The 12534-nt window shown below is 39.9% G+C and overlaps 1 protein-coding gene across 1 annotated transcript; it reads right to left on the minus strand.

The window, feature by feature from the left end:
* Positions 1-608: 608 nt before the first annotated feature.
* Positions 609-11756, minus strand: LOC103270904 (elongator complex protein 1-like; the record flags this gene model as incomplete). The annotated part of the gene is made up of 8 exons (XM_008068405.1): positions 609-1257; positions 4352-4427; positions 6876-7030; positions 7493-7620; positions 8483-8594; positions 9388-9501; positions 11240-11300; positions 11694-11756. Coding segments are annotated over 8 exons (777 nt in total), but the record flags the coding sequence as incomplete, so codon positions are not given.
* Positions 11757-12534: the final 778 nt, after the last annotated feature.

Genomic DNA, 12534 nt, shown 5'->3' on the forward strand with positions numbered 1-12534 from the left:
CACAAGAAGCAAGAGCAGGCCTTCAGCATTGCCAGATGTCACCAGATTAGCCTTGTCTTGTCTACAGCCTCTTCAATATTTATAGTTATCCAACTCCTAAGATGTTCATCCTCACCCAGTTACTATAAATATGACAGACAGGGAAGGACTGGCCACATAACTTATCAGAATGAGCTGGGGTTTTTTCTAGACTCACCTTTAAAGAGAAAAAAGTCTCATTTCTTCCAAAGAAAACAACAAAGTTCTTTAGAGAAACAGAATGAAACAGGTCAGTTAAGCATGATATAGAAACACAAACGAAATGCATTAGACAATGACAAAAATATTTCAGTTAAATGAAGCAGTATTTGGAGAACAGAAAATAATCTATAACCGCTCATGCCATATAGTACACACTGCCCACCCACACCAAAGGTACATGATCCTATTTAGACAGTCTCAACTGTTCCAGCTCTAACACTGTGAATTCTCTAGCAGAAAACACACAAGCAGTAAAACTGTTCCTATGGACAATGTAACTACAGGAGCCTCAGTACACTTATAACTGAAAGCGCACGACCTGGTAAGATGTTACAAAACAACAGCTGTTAGCAAAGGAAGGCTCAGAATTTCAAAGAATACTTTTTATTCTGCTTTAGTTTAAGGTGAAAGGAAGCCATTCAAATGATTACATCTGACCAAATGTAGCACTAGTAGCCATTGTTGTTACATATATAATCCTCTCCTTCAGCAACATAATGTTTAGAAACATTATTTTACTTGTCTTCACACTTTTGAGGTAGAAACCACAAAACATTATTCCCAATTAACAGATGAAAAGCTGAGGCACAAATCAACTGTGACTTGTCCAAGGTCCAAATATGAATCAGACCTGTAGCTGGGGAAAAAACCCAATCTCACGATGACCATAAATATGCTCTCAAATAGCACAAAGAAGAGAATACTTCTCACAAAATGATGTTTACTGGTTAAAGTTTTACATTTGCTTATGATTAGGATGTTTCCACAAAACATAAAATTGCCTGATGTCTGCTGAGGTCTGGTGCACACAGCAGTTCTTGGCAATGCCAAGGCAAATCATCCTCTCATTTTTCCACAGCCAGCCCTCAAAGAGCAAGAGTGGAATGACAACTAGGAACAAGTAGAAAACAGCCTCCTCCTCCATCAGAGCCCTCCTAACTGTGGTCAGTCACTCGAGCAAGTTCAGTCTCCACTGGGTTCTTCTGTTGATCTTTGGTGGTATGAAAAGCTCAGCATCTAAAAGAGAAAAAGGCAGGGAAATTGTGACAGGCTCACTCTGGTTGGTGGGAGCTGAGACAGAAACTCTTAAGCTCAACAAAATAGAAGACTGGGTTTTGCAGCTACAAGAAGAACATCAGATCCAGAGCTAATGTGTCTTGTCTGTTCCCCTTACAACCTCCAGGTTAGGGCAAATATGACACAGCCTGGAGGCCCGGCCCTAAGAGGAGGGACCGCATTTCAACTTCAGGCATGCTCACTGAGTGGTTCAAAGTGGAGAATGTTCTATTTTTCAACTGGAAAGCGGTGGTGGTGGCAGTTAGATGACTGGATGCATTTATTAAAATTCATCAAGTTGTACACCTAGGATCTGTGCATTCCTCTACATGTAAAATTTACCTCAACTTTTAAAGAGTAAAAAAAAAAAAATGTAGTAGCATGTCTTCAGTAAGTAAAGTTAAAGAACAGAAATTTCTTCATGATAAAAAAAATTCTACAAATACATTAACCAAACCATTGCTTAAAAAAAAAAAGTAGCTGGGCTCGGTGGTTCAGCCTGTAATCCCGTGCTTTGGAAAGCTGAGGTGAGTGGATTGCCTGAGCCCACGGGTTCAAGACCCACCTGGGCAAGTTGGCGAGATCTCATCTCTACAATAAATCAAAAAATTAGCCGGCCGTGGTGGCGTGCCTGTAGTTCCAGCTGCTTGGAAGGCTGAGGCAAAGGATCGTCAGAGCCCAGCAGGTTGAGGCTGCAGTGGCTGGGAGCGGCCAGCAGATAATTAAGTTTCCATGTGAATGTACATGGAAACCAGACAGACATTAAAAGTTACAGATGACTCTTGAACAAAGTGGGGTTGGGGTGCCGACTCCCCCACTCAGTCTGAAACCCTTGTATAAGTTTTGACCTCCCAAGTTTCAGGGGGACCAAAGGTTATATACCTACTTCTGATCAGCTAAACAGTCGATGAACTCATGTTTTTTAAGTTATGCATATTATATAATTTTTTAGAAATAAAGTAAGCTAGAGAAAATACAATTTTAAGAACATCATACGAGAAAATATATTTACTATTTATTAAGTGGAAGGGGATCATCATAAGGGTTTTTATTTTCCTTTATTTTTTTTTTTGTGTGTGTTAGGGGTTTCACTCTATTGCCCAGGATGATTAAGAGCAGTGGCATGATCACAGCTCGCTGCAGCCCTGATCTCCTGGGCTCAAGCAATTTTCTACCTCAACCTCCTGGGCTCAAGCAAGCCCTCTGCCTTGGCCTCCCAAAGCGCTAGGACTACAGGTGTGAGCCACCACACCCAGCCCCTGTTGGAATTTCACAACACACAAAAGGAGTCATTTCTATCCTGAGAGCTTTTCAAGTCTTCCAAGGACCTCTCTTCATCCTTTGATAGTCAAATCATTTGAAGTATTTACTTGGTTATCAACTGTCAGAAAGTCAACTCGATTGTCATTCAAGCACTTTTCCAGTATCACTTTGATCCATATTATGAAATACTACATCTTTGCAACTGATCTGTATGATATTGCATTGTGTCAAAGCACAAAACAATCAGAGAAAAATGACCCATCAATCACTCACTCATGGGGATGCGTGAATATACTTAACTACTGTTAGGTGAGGAGTAGCAGCTGAGGAATATTTAAGTAGGATTAATTTTGTAGTTAGTTCACTAATGCCAACTTTTTAAAAAATTTAATTTTTTTAAGGCAAGATCTCACTGTGTTGCCCAGGCTGGTCTCAAACTCCTGTGCTCAAGCAATTCTCTTGCCTTGGCTTCCCAAAATGCTGGGATTACAAGTGTGAGCCATTGTACCCAGTCTATGCCAACTTTTGATTATGAGAACATTCTTTTTCCTATACAACCAGGTAGCCACAAGGATAATGGTAATAAACACTCACATAATGAGGCACCCTCAAGTATTATATGGTGTCTTTAAGGTTCAGCTAGAAAATGAAAGAGTTCATTGATGTGGGATCTAGAATATTCCAGGAAATGGTGGGACTCGACCTGACCTGAAGGTCAGCATCAGGTCAGAAGTGAGGATAATGGGGCAGAAATCACAACTAGATTAGAGAACAGTACAAAATAAACAATTACCAATTAGCCTCAGGTCTAAAATGAATTTTTAGCATCTCATAAATAAGTGTATATGTTGAAACTGATATCAAAAGAATCCTGCCAGACTTCAGAAAGAAGAGGAGTTACAGATAGTGATTACTGTCTGAATGGAAGAGTTTAGCTGGCATGGAAGGAAGCTGTTCGTTACTGGTAACAACATAATCTGTAAACTTAATCTGAATCCCCACAGGTTACTTCAAATATCATCAAAATGCTGTTATTGTAGTGCAGCACTTAAAAAAAAATTGGAATGTTGTTGGTCGCCTGTGAGAAAATGCAAATAACAGCAGTACAAACTGCCATTTATTTTTTCAAAGCTAAGAGAAGTCAGTATGCTTGACTGACCTACCTGAAGGGCAAATCAAGATGCCAAGTTATCTGTCAAATGTTTCTAATCAAATTTCAAAAGAAAGTCTTTAGGGCTTTTAACTTTTAGGGATATATATATATATATATATATATATATATAAGCTAATTGAGAATCATCTCCTCCCAACAAACAAACAAAACATTTTAGGTATAACTAAATAGATAAAATGCAAATATTCTTTGGATGTGCCTTCAAATTATACTGTCAATTCTAAACATGATAAAAAGGTCCCATTCAGAAGCAGGGATTAAGAAAATGCCCCAATATGCAATGCATAACTGCTAACAGCCAAAAATGATGCTTCAGAAGAATCTTGCAAATATATGTGTAAATGTAGACTATTTAGACTGAAACCGTAATGTGATTTGTCTGTATGAACAAGTGTATGCCATTGCTAGTAAAAAAAATTTTTTAATTTACACATATAATGGTCATGTTCAATATCCCCCGCTGTGCCCTCACCATCAAAAGCATTACTAAAGATGCAGTCTTAGTACTAAGGAAACATTGTAGTCAATACCCAGTCTCGCCTAATACCGCTAACTTTTCTCAATATTCATGGAAAGATAATCCTTCTACTTAATAATTTATAGGAAAAAAATACTAACCAAGAACAGGAACCAAAGTCTTCTGTTGTTGATAAGAAGCCATGATACTATTCGCAGTAGAATTTGGACCTAGAACCTAAGGAGAAGGTAGATTGTATCAGCAAAGATTATCTTGTACTTCTGATGACTGTGAACACCAAACGCCAACTCTCTACCAGCAGTAAACAGCCTGTCATTTATACTGATATGGTATCAAATACAGTAATTCTCTTTCCCTATGTGATTTCAATTTGCTAGCCTTTCTAGTTTCAACTCAGACCTTTAAATCTCCTTTCTTCCAGAACAAGGTAATGATAGGGCGGGGAGTGGGGGAAGATATGTATGATATAATGATAGGGCGGGGAGTGGGGGAAGAACAGGAACTCTACAATGATATATATGCCTGGCCCTTCCTGAATGAGCAAACCATTCCCCAAGGGGAGAGGAAATAGTACAAGAGGCTATAGAATATTCAGAGTATCAATTATACTCAGAGTTGTGGGAAACAAACATTCTTATATTAAACCAAATGCAAATATGTGCATAATTTGGAGCAGAATGTAAACTCTGTGCACGTGCTCACGGTAAAATACAAGACTTCATAGGAATTTCAAGCCTGCAGTGAGCTTCTGGGTACATGCCAGGTCCACTGGTTAGTGCAGTCCCTTAGAAGTATGGTATCTGAAGCAGTGCCATCTGATCACAGCACTTCCAGGTGATGTATGGCTTCCTGCAAATACCATTACCATAATTCACCAATCAAAACAAAACCACAATTTTCCTGGGTTTTTTTCCCTAAAGTATTCACAGAGTTGATGTCTTAGAAGTTAACGTGATCAAGATAGGAGAGTAGAAGGGATAGCAGTGGCTTTATAAATTATTCAAAACTAGTCGTTTTGAAGCTGATACATTTCTTCTAGGCAATACCCATTATAGTACATTCACTAATCTGTAGGGGTCCTATTCTTAGTTGCTTTATTTCTATGATTTGTAAAGTGCTTTTACACCCATTCTTTTATTTAACATTCAAAACGTTCCAGTGAAGCACAGAGGGGAAGTACTATCCCCACTGCTATACCCACTGAGGAAATCAAGACCCAGTAAATGTATGTGTTTCTAACTAGGGAGCTGATTCCTAATCTCTTAGCTCCAAACCCATCAATCTATACACTGCTTGTGACACTGGAGCTGGGACCTGAAAGGGCATTCCTCTTTGTCAGGGGGTTCCCTGTTATGTTCTCAACAGGGGACAGCAGAGGGAAAGTGCAAGGCTAAAGGAGGAAGAGAGGATTTGCTCCTTGGTTTGTTTGCTTTTCCCTCAGCAGCAGGTGTCCTCTCAGCTTCCATGTATTTCTATATACTTAGAACCAGCTTCACCATGCCACCTCAGAAATATCAGGACAAGCTGGCTGGTACCGCCTTCTCAGAGGTTCAGGGACCAGCTCTGCAAGGTCCCACCCTCCTGGCTTCGAAATCTAATAATTCTAAACTCTTCCTTTGGTTCTCTCAGCCAGAAGGGGAGAAGCTGCTTCCTATAGTTACTCAGTGTCCTTTTCTGTATTCCCCTTTTGCTTTTTACTCCTCCAATACTTATTTAACCAATCCATCTGCTAAATCCTCTGTGAGAAAATAAGAGTTGTGGTTATTTTCCTTACTGGACCCTGACTGATATACCAGCCTTTCTGGATCCAAATCAAAACCTTTAAAAATAGATGATGTAGCCAGGCTCGGTGGCTCAGCCTGTAATCCCGCGCCTCTGGGAGGCTGAAGTGAGTGGATTGTCTGAGCCCGTGGATTCGAGACTCGCCTGGGCAGGCAAGACCTCATCCCTACAATAAATCAAATAATCAGCCAGGCGTGGTAGCGCATGCCTGTAATTCTGGCTACTCGGAAGGCTGAGGCGGAAGGATCGCCGGAGCCCAGCAGGTCGAGGCTGAGGTGGCTGGGAGCAGCCACTGCACTCCAGTCTGGGCGACAGAGTGAGACTCCAACTCAAAAAAAAATAGATGATGTATAAGAGAGTGAGCAGAGGTATAAAAAATAAACAGATGATAATACATTAGAATTCTTGATGGAGCAAAAAGCCTTAAACAATTAGCAAAGTTTGTGATAACCATACAGAAGTGATAAGTCAAATTTTCCATAAAACAAAGGAAAAGCAATGGTCTGGGGTCCCTTTAACGACTGATCCTGTCTACAGGTTCTGAACTGGGAGGTGAGAGGCTGACTCCGAGTCTAACTTCCCCCTCCCCTATCTCAACCTCACTGAAGGCTGGGGCAACCACCTGACTTTCTCATCTTCTCCATGACAGCTGCTTCATCCAGAAGAAATAACAGCCCACTTAACCTACAACAAGATGTACTAGTCACTGTATAGGCAAATATAAAATCATACTGACAGCTTAAACAGAAATTAAGATCATTTAACTATGGCGTATTATGTTTGAATAGAAAAGTTTTTTGCTTTGACTCTTAAGGGACTATGTGAATGTAATACTCTGTGAAAAATGGTTTAAAAATGTACACTATTTTTGAGAAGACTTACAGGTGTGGCTGAATTTTGCTGGTAGGTTAGAGTCCAAATTTCTGGAAGTGACTTTTCTATCAGCTGCAGGGTGTCTTCAAAGGTCTTCTGTAATTCCCTTCCTTGCTCATCAAACTCAAAGAGAAAGAGTACCTTTAAAATATGGTATACTTCATCTAGAAAGAAGACATTTGAGAAAGTAGTAAGTTTTGTCCTCAACTCCACTGACAGAATTACACCATAGTTTCTCTTATAAGCAAAAAAGTTCTAATATTACACTACAGGTGCTTTCTCCATTATTTTCTTCCCAAATGCTGAAGTAATTTAACACATCTAGTAGAAAAAGAAAAACACACTGGGGCCCAAGCAGGAAGCAGGGTCCCACAATTCTTTCTCCTGGCTTCCATGCTAATCTTTCACAGTACAGTTAGGTGGATGCCAAGAGGAGGAAGGCTACTTAGTTACCAGCTGAAAATGGCTGTTTCAGGAATGAGTGCTGAAATGACCCCACCTGTTCAACGTTTTTACCTTTCCTCAAACTAGGAAAATTGTATCTTAATTATCTGAGCCCTGCCCGACTGTGCTGCCTATTTACTAGTTTTTGTGATCAAAAAGTATCATCAGTACTGTCAATCTACCTTTCAGTTTTTCAGTGTTCTGTACCACTTCATTCAGTGCCTCCAAAAGGGCCAGATCCTCCAGAGGACTCCCTTCTTTGAGGCTGTGCTTCTTCCGTTCTGCTTTTCGGCGATTCTTGGATGATCTCCTGTTAGAAATTAGAGAAATGAGCCGGGCTCAGTGGCTCAGCCTGTAATCCCGCACCTTTGGGAGGCTGAGGTGAGTGGATTGCCTGAGCCTGCGGGTTCGAGACCCGCCTGGACAGCGAGATCTCATCTCTACAATAAATCAAAAAATCAGCCAGGCGTGGTAGCACATGCCTGTAATTCCGGCTACTTGGAAGACTGAGGCGGAAGGATCGCCGGAGCCCAGCAGGTCAAGGCTGCGGTGGCCGGGAGCGGACACTGCACACCAGTCTGGGCAACAGAGTGAGACTCCAACTCAAAAAAAAAAAAAAAAAAGAAAGAAATTAGAGAAATGTTTAAAAGGGAGCTTTTCCTGTGCTGACGAGACTAAAAAGACTGTACCTGTTGGCCACAGACCTTCTGGAAAAACTAAAGAATCTACAGACTGTATTTGGGGGAAAATGGTGATGGGTGTTAAAGCAATACATAACTGGGTAAATGTGTGATGACATGTTATCTCTTCCACTCCTGATTTTGAACTGAAGAAGCTTGGAATCTTTTTTCTTCATAATCTTTCTTTTTCACCTTTTCATTGCCTACATGTTATAGTCACTTAACATTTGCTCAATGAGTAAATTGAGTGTCCAGTACAAGTGCCTCACAGGCAATGGGCAAACATACAGGCCACAAAGCTGCAGAAGAAAACATTTTAACATCAACTCTAATCTTTAGATATGCTGGGAAAGTCCTTACACAACTCTCACATGTTGAAGAACATCCTTCCCACTCTCACTACATCGTCCTAGTAGAAACCCAACCTATTTGCTTCTACTTTCTCCATAAGCCCAGGGCATAGTCAATTTGCTAAATAAATCTGATACGTACGCTGATATCCTGGAGTTACTGTGGGAGTATTTGCCACTCATCTCACTGCCACTCACAACACTGCTAGTTTCAGAGAAGAGGTCTGACTCTTGACCATGGGGCACCTCATTATCTAGAAAAGAAGCAACAGATGCAGGTGAAAACGTTGCCTGCTAATGTGGGTTTACCTTCAGTGATGTAAACAAATTAGAGTCAGCCAGGGCTATCAAAGGATGGATTATTACTAAATTATTACTAAGTTAACATCAAAATGAATGACATATGGCTCACACCTGTAATCCCAGCACTTTGGGAGGCAGAGGCAAGAGGATTGCTGAGCCCAGGGGTTCGAGATCAGTCCTGGCAACTTGGCAATAACTCATTTCTACAATATCAAAAAATTAGCAGGGCATGGTGGGCATGCACCTGTGGTTTTAGCTACTTGAAAGGCTGAGGCAGAAGGATTGCCTGAGCCCAGCAGAACAAGGCTGCAGTGGCCGTGATCATGCAACTGCACTTCAGCCTGGGCAACAGAGTGAAACACTGATGCAAAAAAAAAAAAAAAAGAGAGAGATAATATTAAATACAGTTATTACTATAAGTCAGTTGTCTACCAAACTTTTTTTTTCTTTATTTCTTTTTTAGTAACAAGGAAACTCATTTTGTAAAACACAGCTACTCTGGTTGGCTGAAGGTGGGTGGGAATGTCTGACAGACATCCCATTCATGCTTGGTCCTGTCCCCAAGTCCTTCCCCAACAAACAAACACAAACATACACGGCCCCTAAGGGGTTTCACAGAGGTCTGACTCCCCCCATGACACAGTAACCAAATTGCAGGAGGAACACCAAGCAGCTTAGACAATGTGTATGTTACATACTCTGCATTCCCCTGTAAGCATCAATAGTATTCATGCCAACACTCACTCAGATTCACCAGCTGTGCTTGCTCTTTGAGCTCTCGAACTACCAACAAACGTTTCTTGTGGCGACTGAATGTGGCTGTCTGAGAGTCTAGAAATGCCATGTAATTTTTCTGGGCTGGGGATGAGGAATAGAAAATAATTTGAAAGTAATTCAACCTGAAGCAGCCATTTGTCATTGCTTTGTTAAACTCGGTGCGTCCATGTGGCTCTTTGAGCTATGATCACCATGTTTTCCTAGCCTTGGTCCCTTCCCTTGTAGAGGTGAATATCTCCTCTCTCTTCTCTCTTCCTAATTTACTTTCTAAACTATATTTTCCAATCTTAAATAAAAGAAAATAATTTGAGTGTGACATTTAGGCAAAGAGAAAACTAAAAGGTTGGGGTGATGAGGGAGGATTAGAATTCAACAAAAACAAAGAGGTTACTAGATCTTCCAAGCAAGCCTTTTCCCCCTTATTGAGCATTAATCAACTAAAGACTGAGATTCCAGATCTTGGAGTGCATCAGTATCATCTCAGAATACTATCTACCACTAATCTTGTAAAATCATCTGAACAAAGACTTGATATCTAACCCAAGAGAGGACTGGCAAATAAAAGGGGTGCACAGGAGGCTGTTAACACAAATAAGAGGAAAGTTACTTAGATGTTTCTGACTAAACGCCCATCAAAATGCCCATGGGTGTGGAATAAATGTATCTAATGATTTTTAAAAATTACTGTCTAACAGGAAAATAAACAAGAGAAAAATGACACTCATAGAATATATATTTTTTCAAAAACAAAATGCTACTATCCAAGGACATATGTTTTTCACAGATATTAGGCCTATACAGCTGGATTATCAGCATTTTCTAGGTTCTCATTACTGGTAAAAATCCAAATAAGAACTGGCTAGATACACTGTTATAAAGCCAGAAATGATGCTTTCTGTATCTAGTTAGGGGTACCTAAAGTGAATGATACAAAAAGTACCCCAACAACAGTTGTACTTGGGATAGAGGAAAGGGGAGCAGACAAAGTAAGACTGTGAATAAATGTAAAAGTCAGAAAGGTCAGACATTACTTACAGGGCAGACTTGCTTAAAAAGGCAGAGCTTAAAATCAACCCTCACTTCCTAAGATCCCTGTTAGTCAAACTGATGTCTTTCTCTACTTTGCTTTTAAGAGGTCACCGTGACCATCTAAGTACTCTAGAACTGGTCCTTTTCATATGCTCTCTAGGAACCATAACTTCATTTGCAAAGGTGTTTTTTATTTTTTTAGTATTCTGGAAAATTCCAAATCTACATAAAAATTGTAATAGCTCAATGAACACACACACACACACTACCACCCAGATTTACCAACTGTTAAATTTGCCATATTTTTGGCTTTCTATTTCTCTGCACGTGAGTGCTCACACACTATTACTTTTGTGAAACCTTTGAAAGTAAGTTGCATATTTTGAACCTTCATTCCCAAATAGTCAGCATTTATCTCAAGATAAATAGGATGTTATCTTACATAATCACAACACAAGTATTAAATGCTGGAAATACTAGTATCTAATATAATACTAGTATCTAATATAATTCATATTCAAGTTTACCAACTATTCCCAAATACAAAGATTCTTAATAATGTTTTATCACAGATTTCTAACATTCAGGTCTTTTATGTGTTAACATTTAATAGTTTAGAGTGTTTAAAATTTCTGATGAGAATTAAATATTATACCCAGTGGGTAATTTTGCTTGAGTCTATAAAACATATTATTTAAAAATACAATAGAAGAAGGAAACTCTCCATCTCTCTCCCTTACCCTTCTCTAAACTTCAAAATGAGGATTTCCATCTAAAATGTAACCCTCACCTTCTAGAATCGAAGGCTTTACGTTGGTTTCTATAATATCCAGTCTGTTATATTTGTATACCTAGAAAAAAAATACAGTAATTTTAGGTAGGGAAACTTCTAGCCACTGGAAGGGTAAGAGTCTTAGAAAGATATGAACCACTTTCAGAGGTGACCACGATATTTTCCTAAGAAGCAGGTCTCTTACAAGGCAGCCAAAGGAACTAAACTCATTTCAGTAAAAAACAGTAATATTTTACATTTAGAAGTCTAATTCAAACGGAAACATTATCAAGGATAAATGTTGCAAATGATCTTTAAAATAATACTTATCCTTAGGCTGGGAACCTGAACTATTTCTACTTACTTAATTTCACTAATCTCAGAAGGCAAAGGATTCCTGCAGTTCTAGAATCCCTTGCTCGCTCTCTCTGCTTAACCCCCAACATACAAAGAATTTTAAAAATTCTCTTACCAGCCTTAGAGCCTCTTCCCAGGCAGTGCCTTCTAATAGCAAGAGCACAGCTTCTTCATAATCCTAAAGGAGAACAAAGAAACACAACAGGTGAATAGAACGAGTGTGTTAAATGTCATCATAACCAACTGCAGGCCAGGCATGGTGGCTCACACCTGTAATCCCAGTGCTTTGGGAGGCTGAAGAGAAAGGGTCACTCAAGGTCAGGAGTTTGAAACCTATCTGGGCAACATAGCAAGACCCCATCTCTCTACCAAAGATAAATAAATAAATAAGCCAGGCAGAGGGGTGTATGCCTATAGTCCTAGCAACTCAGGAGGCTGAGGCAGGAACATAGCTTGAGCCCAAGAGTTTCAGATTACAGTGAGAGCACCACTGAACTGCAGTCTGGGTGACAGAGCAAGACTCAGTCTCAAACACAACAAATCACAAACCAACTACACACTGCCCACAGAGCTGCCTCTATCTCTCTGGTCCGCCTTATCCTTTACATTCCCAGTTCTCAGCATTGTGCCTGGCCTAGAGTCCATGATCCATAAATACTGATGCAAAAGACTAAGGAAGGTTGTATGTTCTGGAAATCATGACAAAACACAAGGTAAGCATCATCTCTCTATACCACTGAACATCAAAGCCTCCAGAAAGGTCTGTTAGAAATGCCCACATCCCTAGCTTTACCAACTTTGATTGAGCAGTTTTCGGTGGCCTCTGGAATTGTTAACAAGATCACACATTGAAAAAGTGGCAAAATAGAATAGGAATCTTTTAAACTTTCTTTTTTAGTCTTTTTTTTTTTTTGAGTTGGAGCCTCACTCTGTCACCCAGACTGGAGTGCAGTGGC

Source organism: Carlito syrichta, unplaced genomic scaffold, assembly GCF_000164805.1.
Source record: "Carlito syrichta isolate Samal-C Ts95f unplaced genomic scaffold, Tarsius_syrichta-2.0.1 Scaffold310675, whole genome shotgun sequence".
In the NCBI taxonomy this organism is placed as follows: Eukaryota; Metazoa; Chordata; class Mammalia; order Primates; family Tarsiidae; genus Carlito; species Carlito syrichta.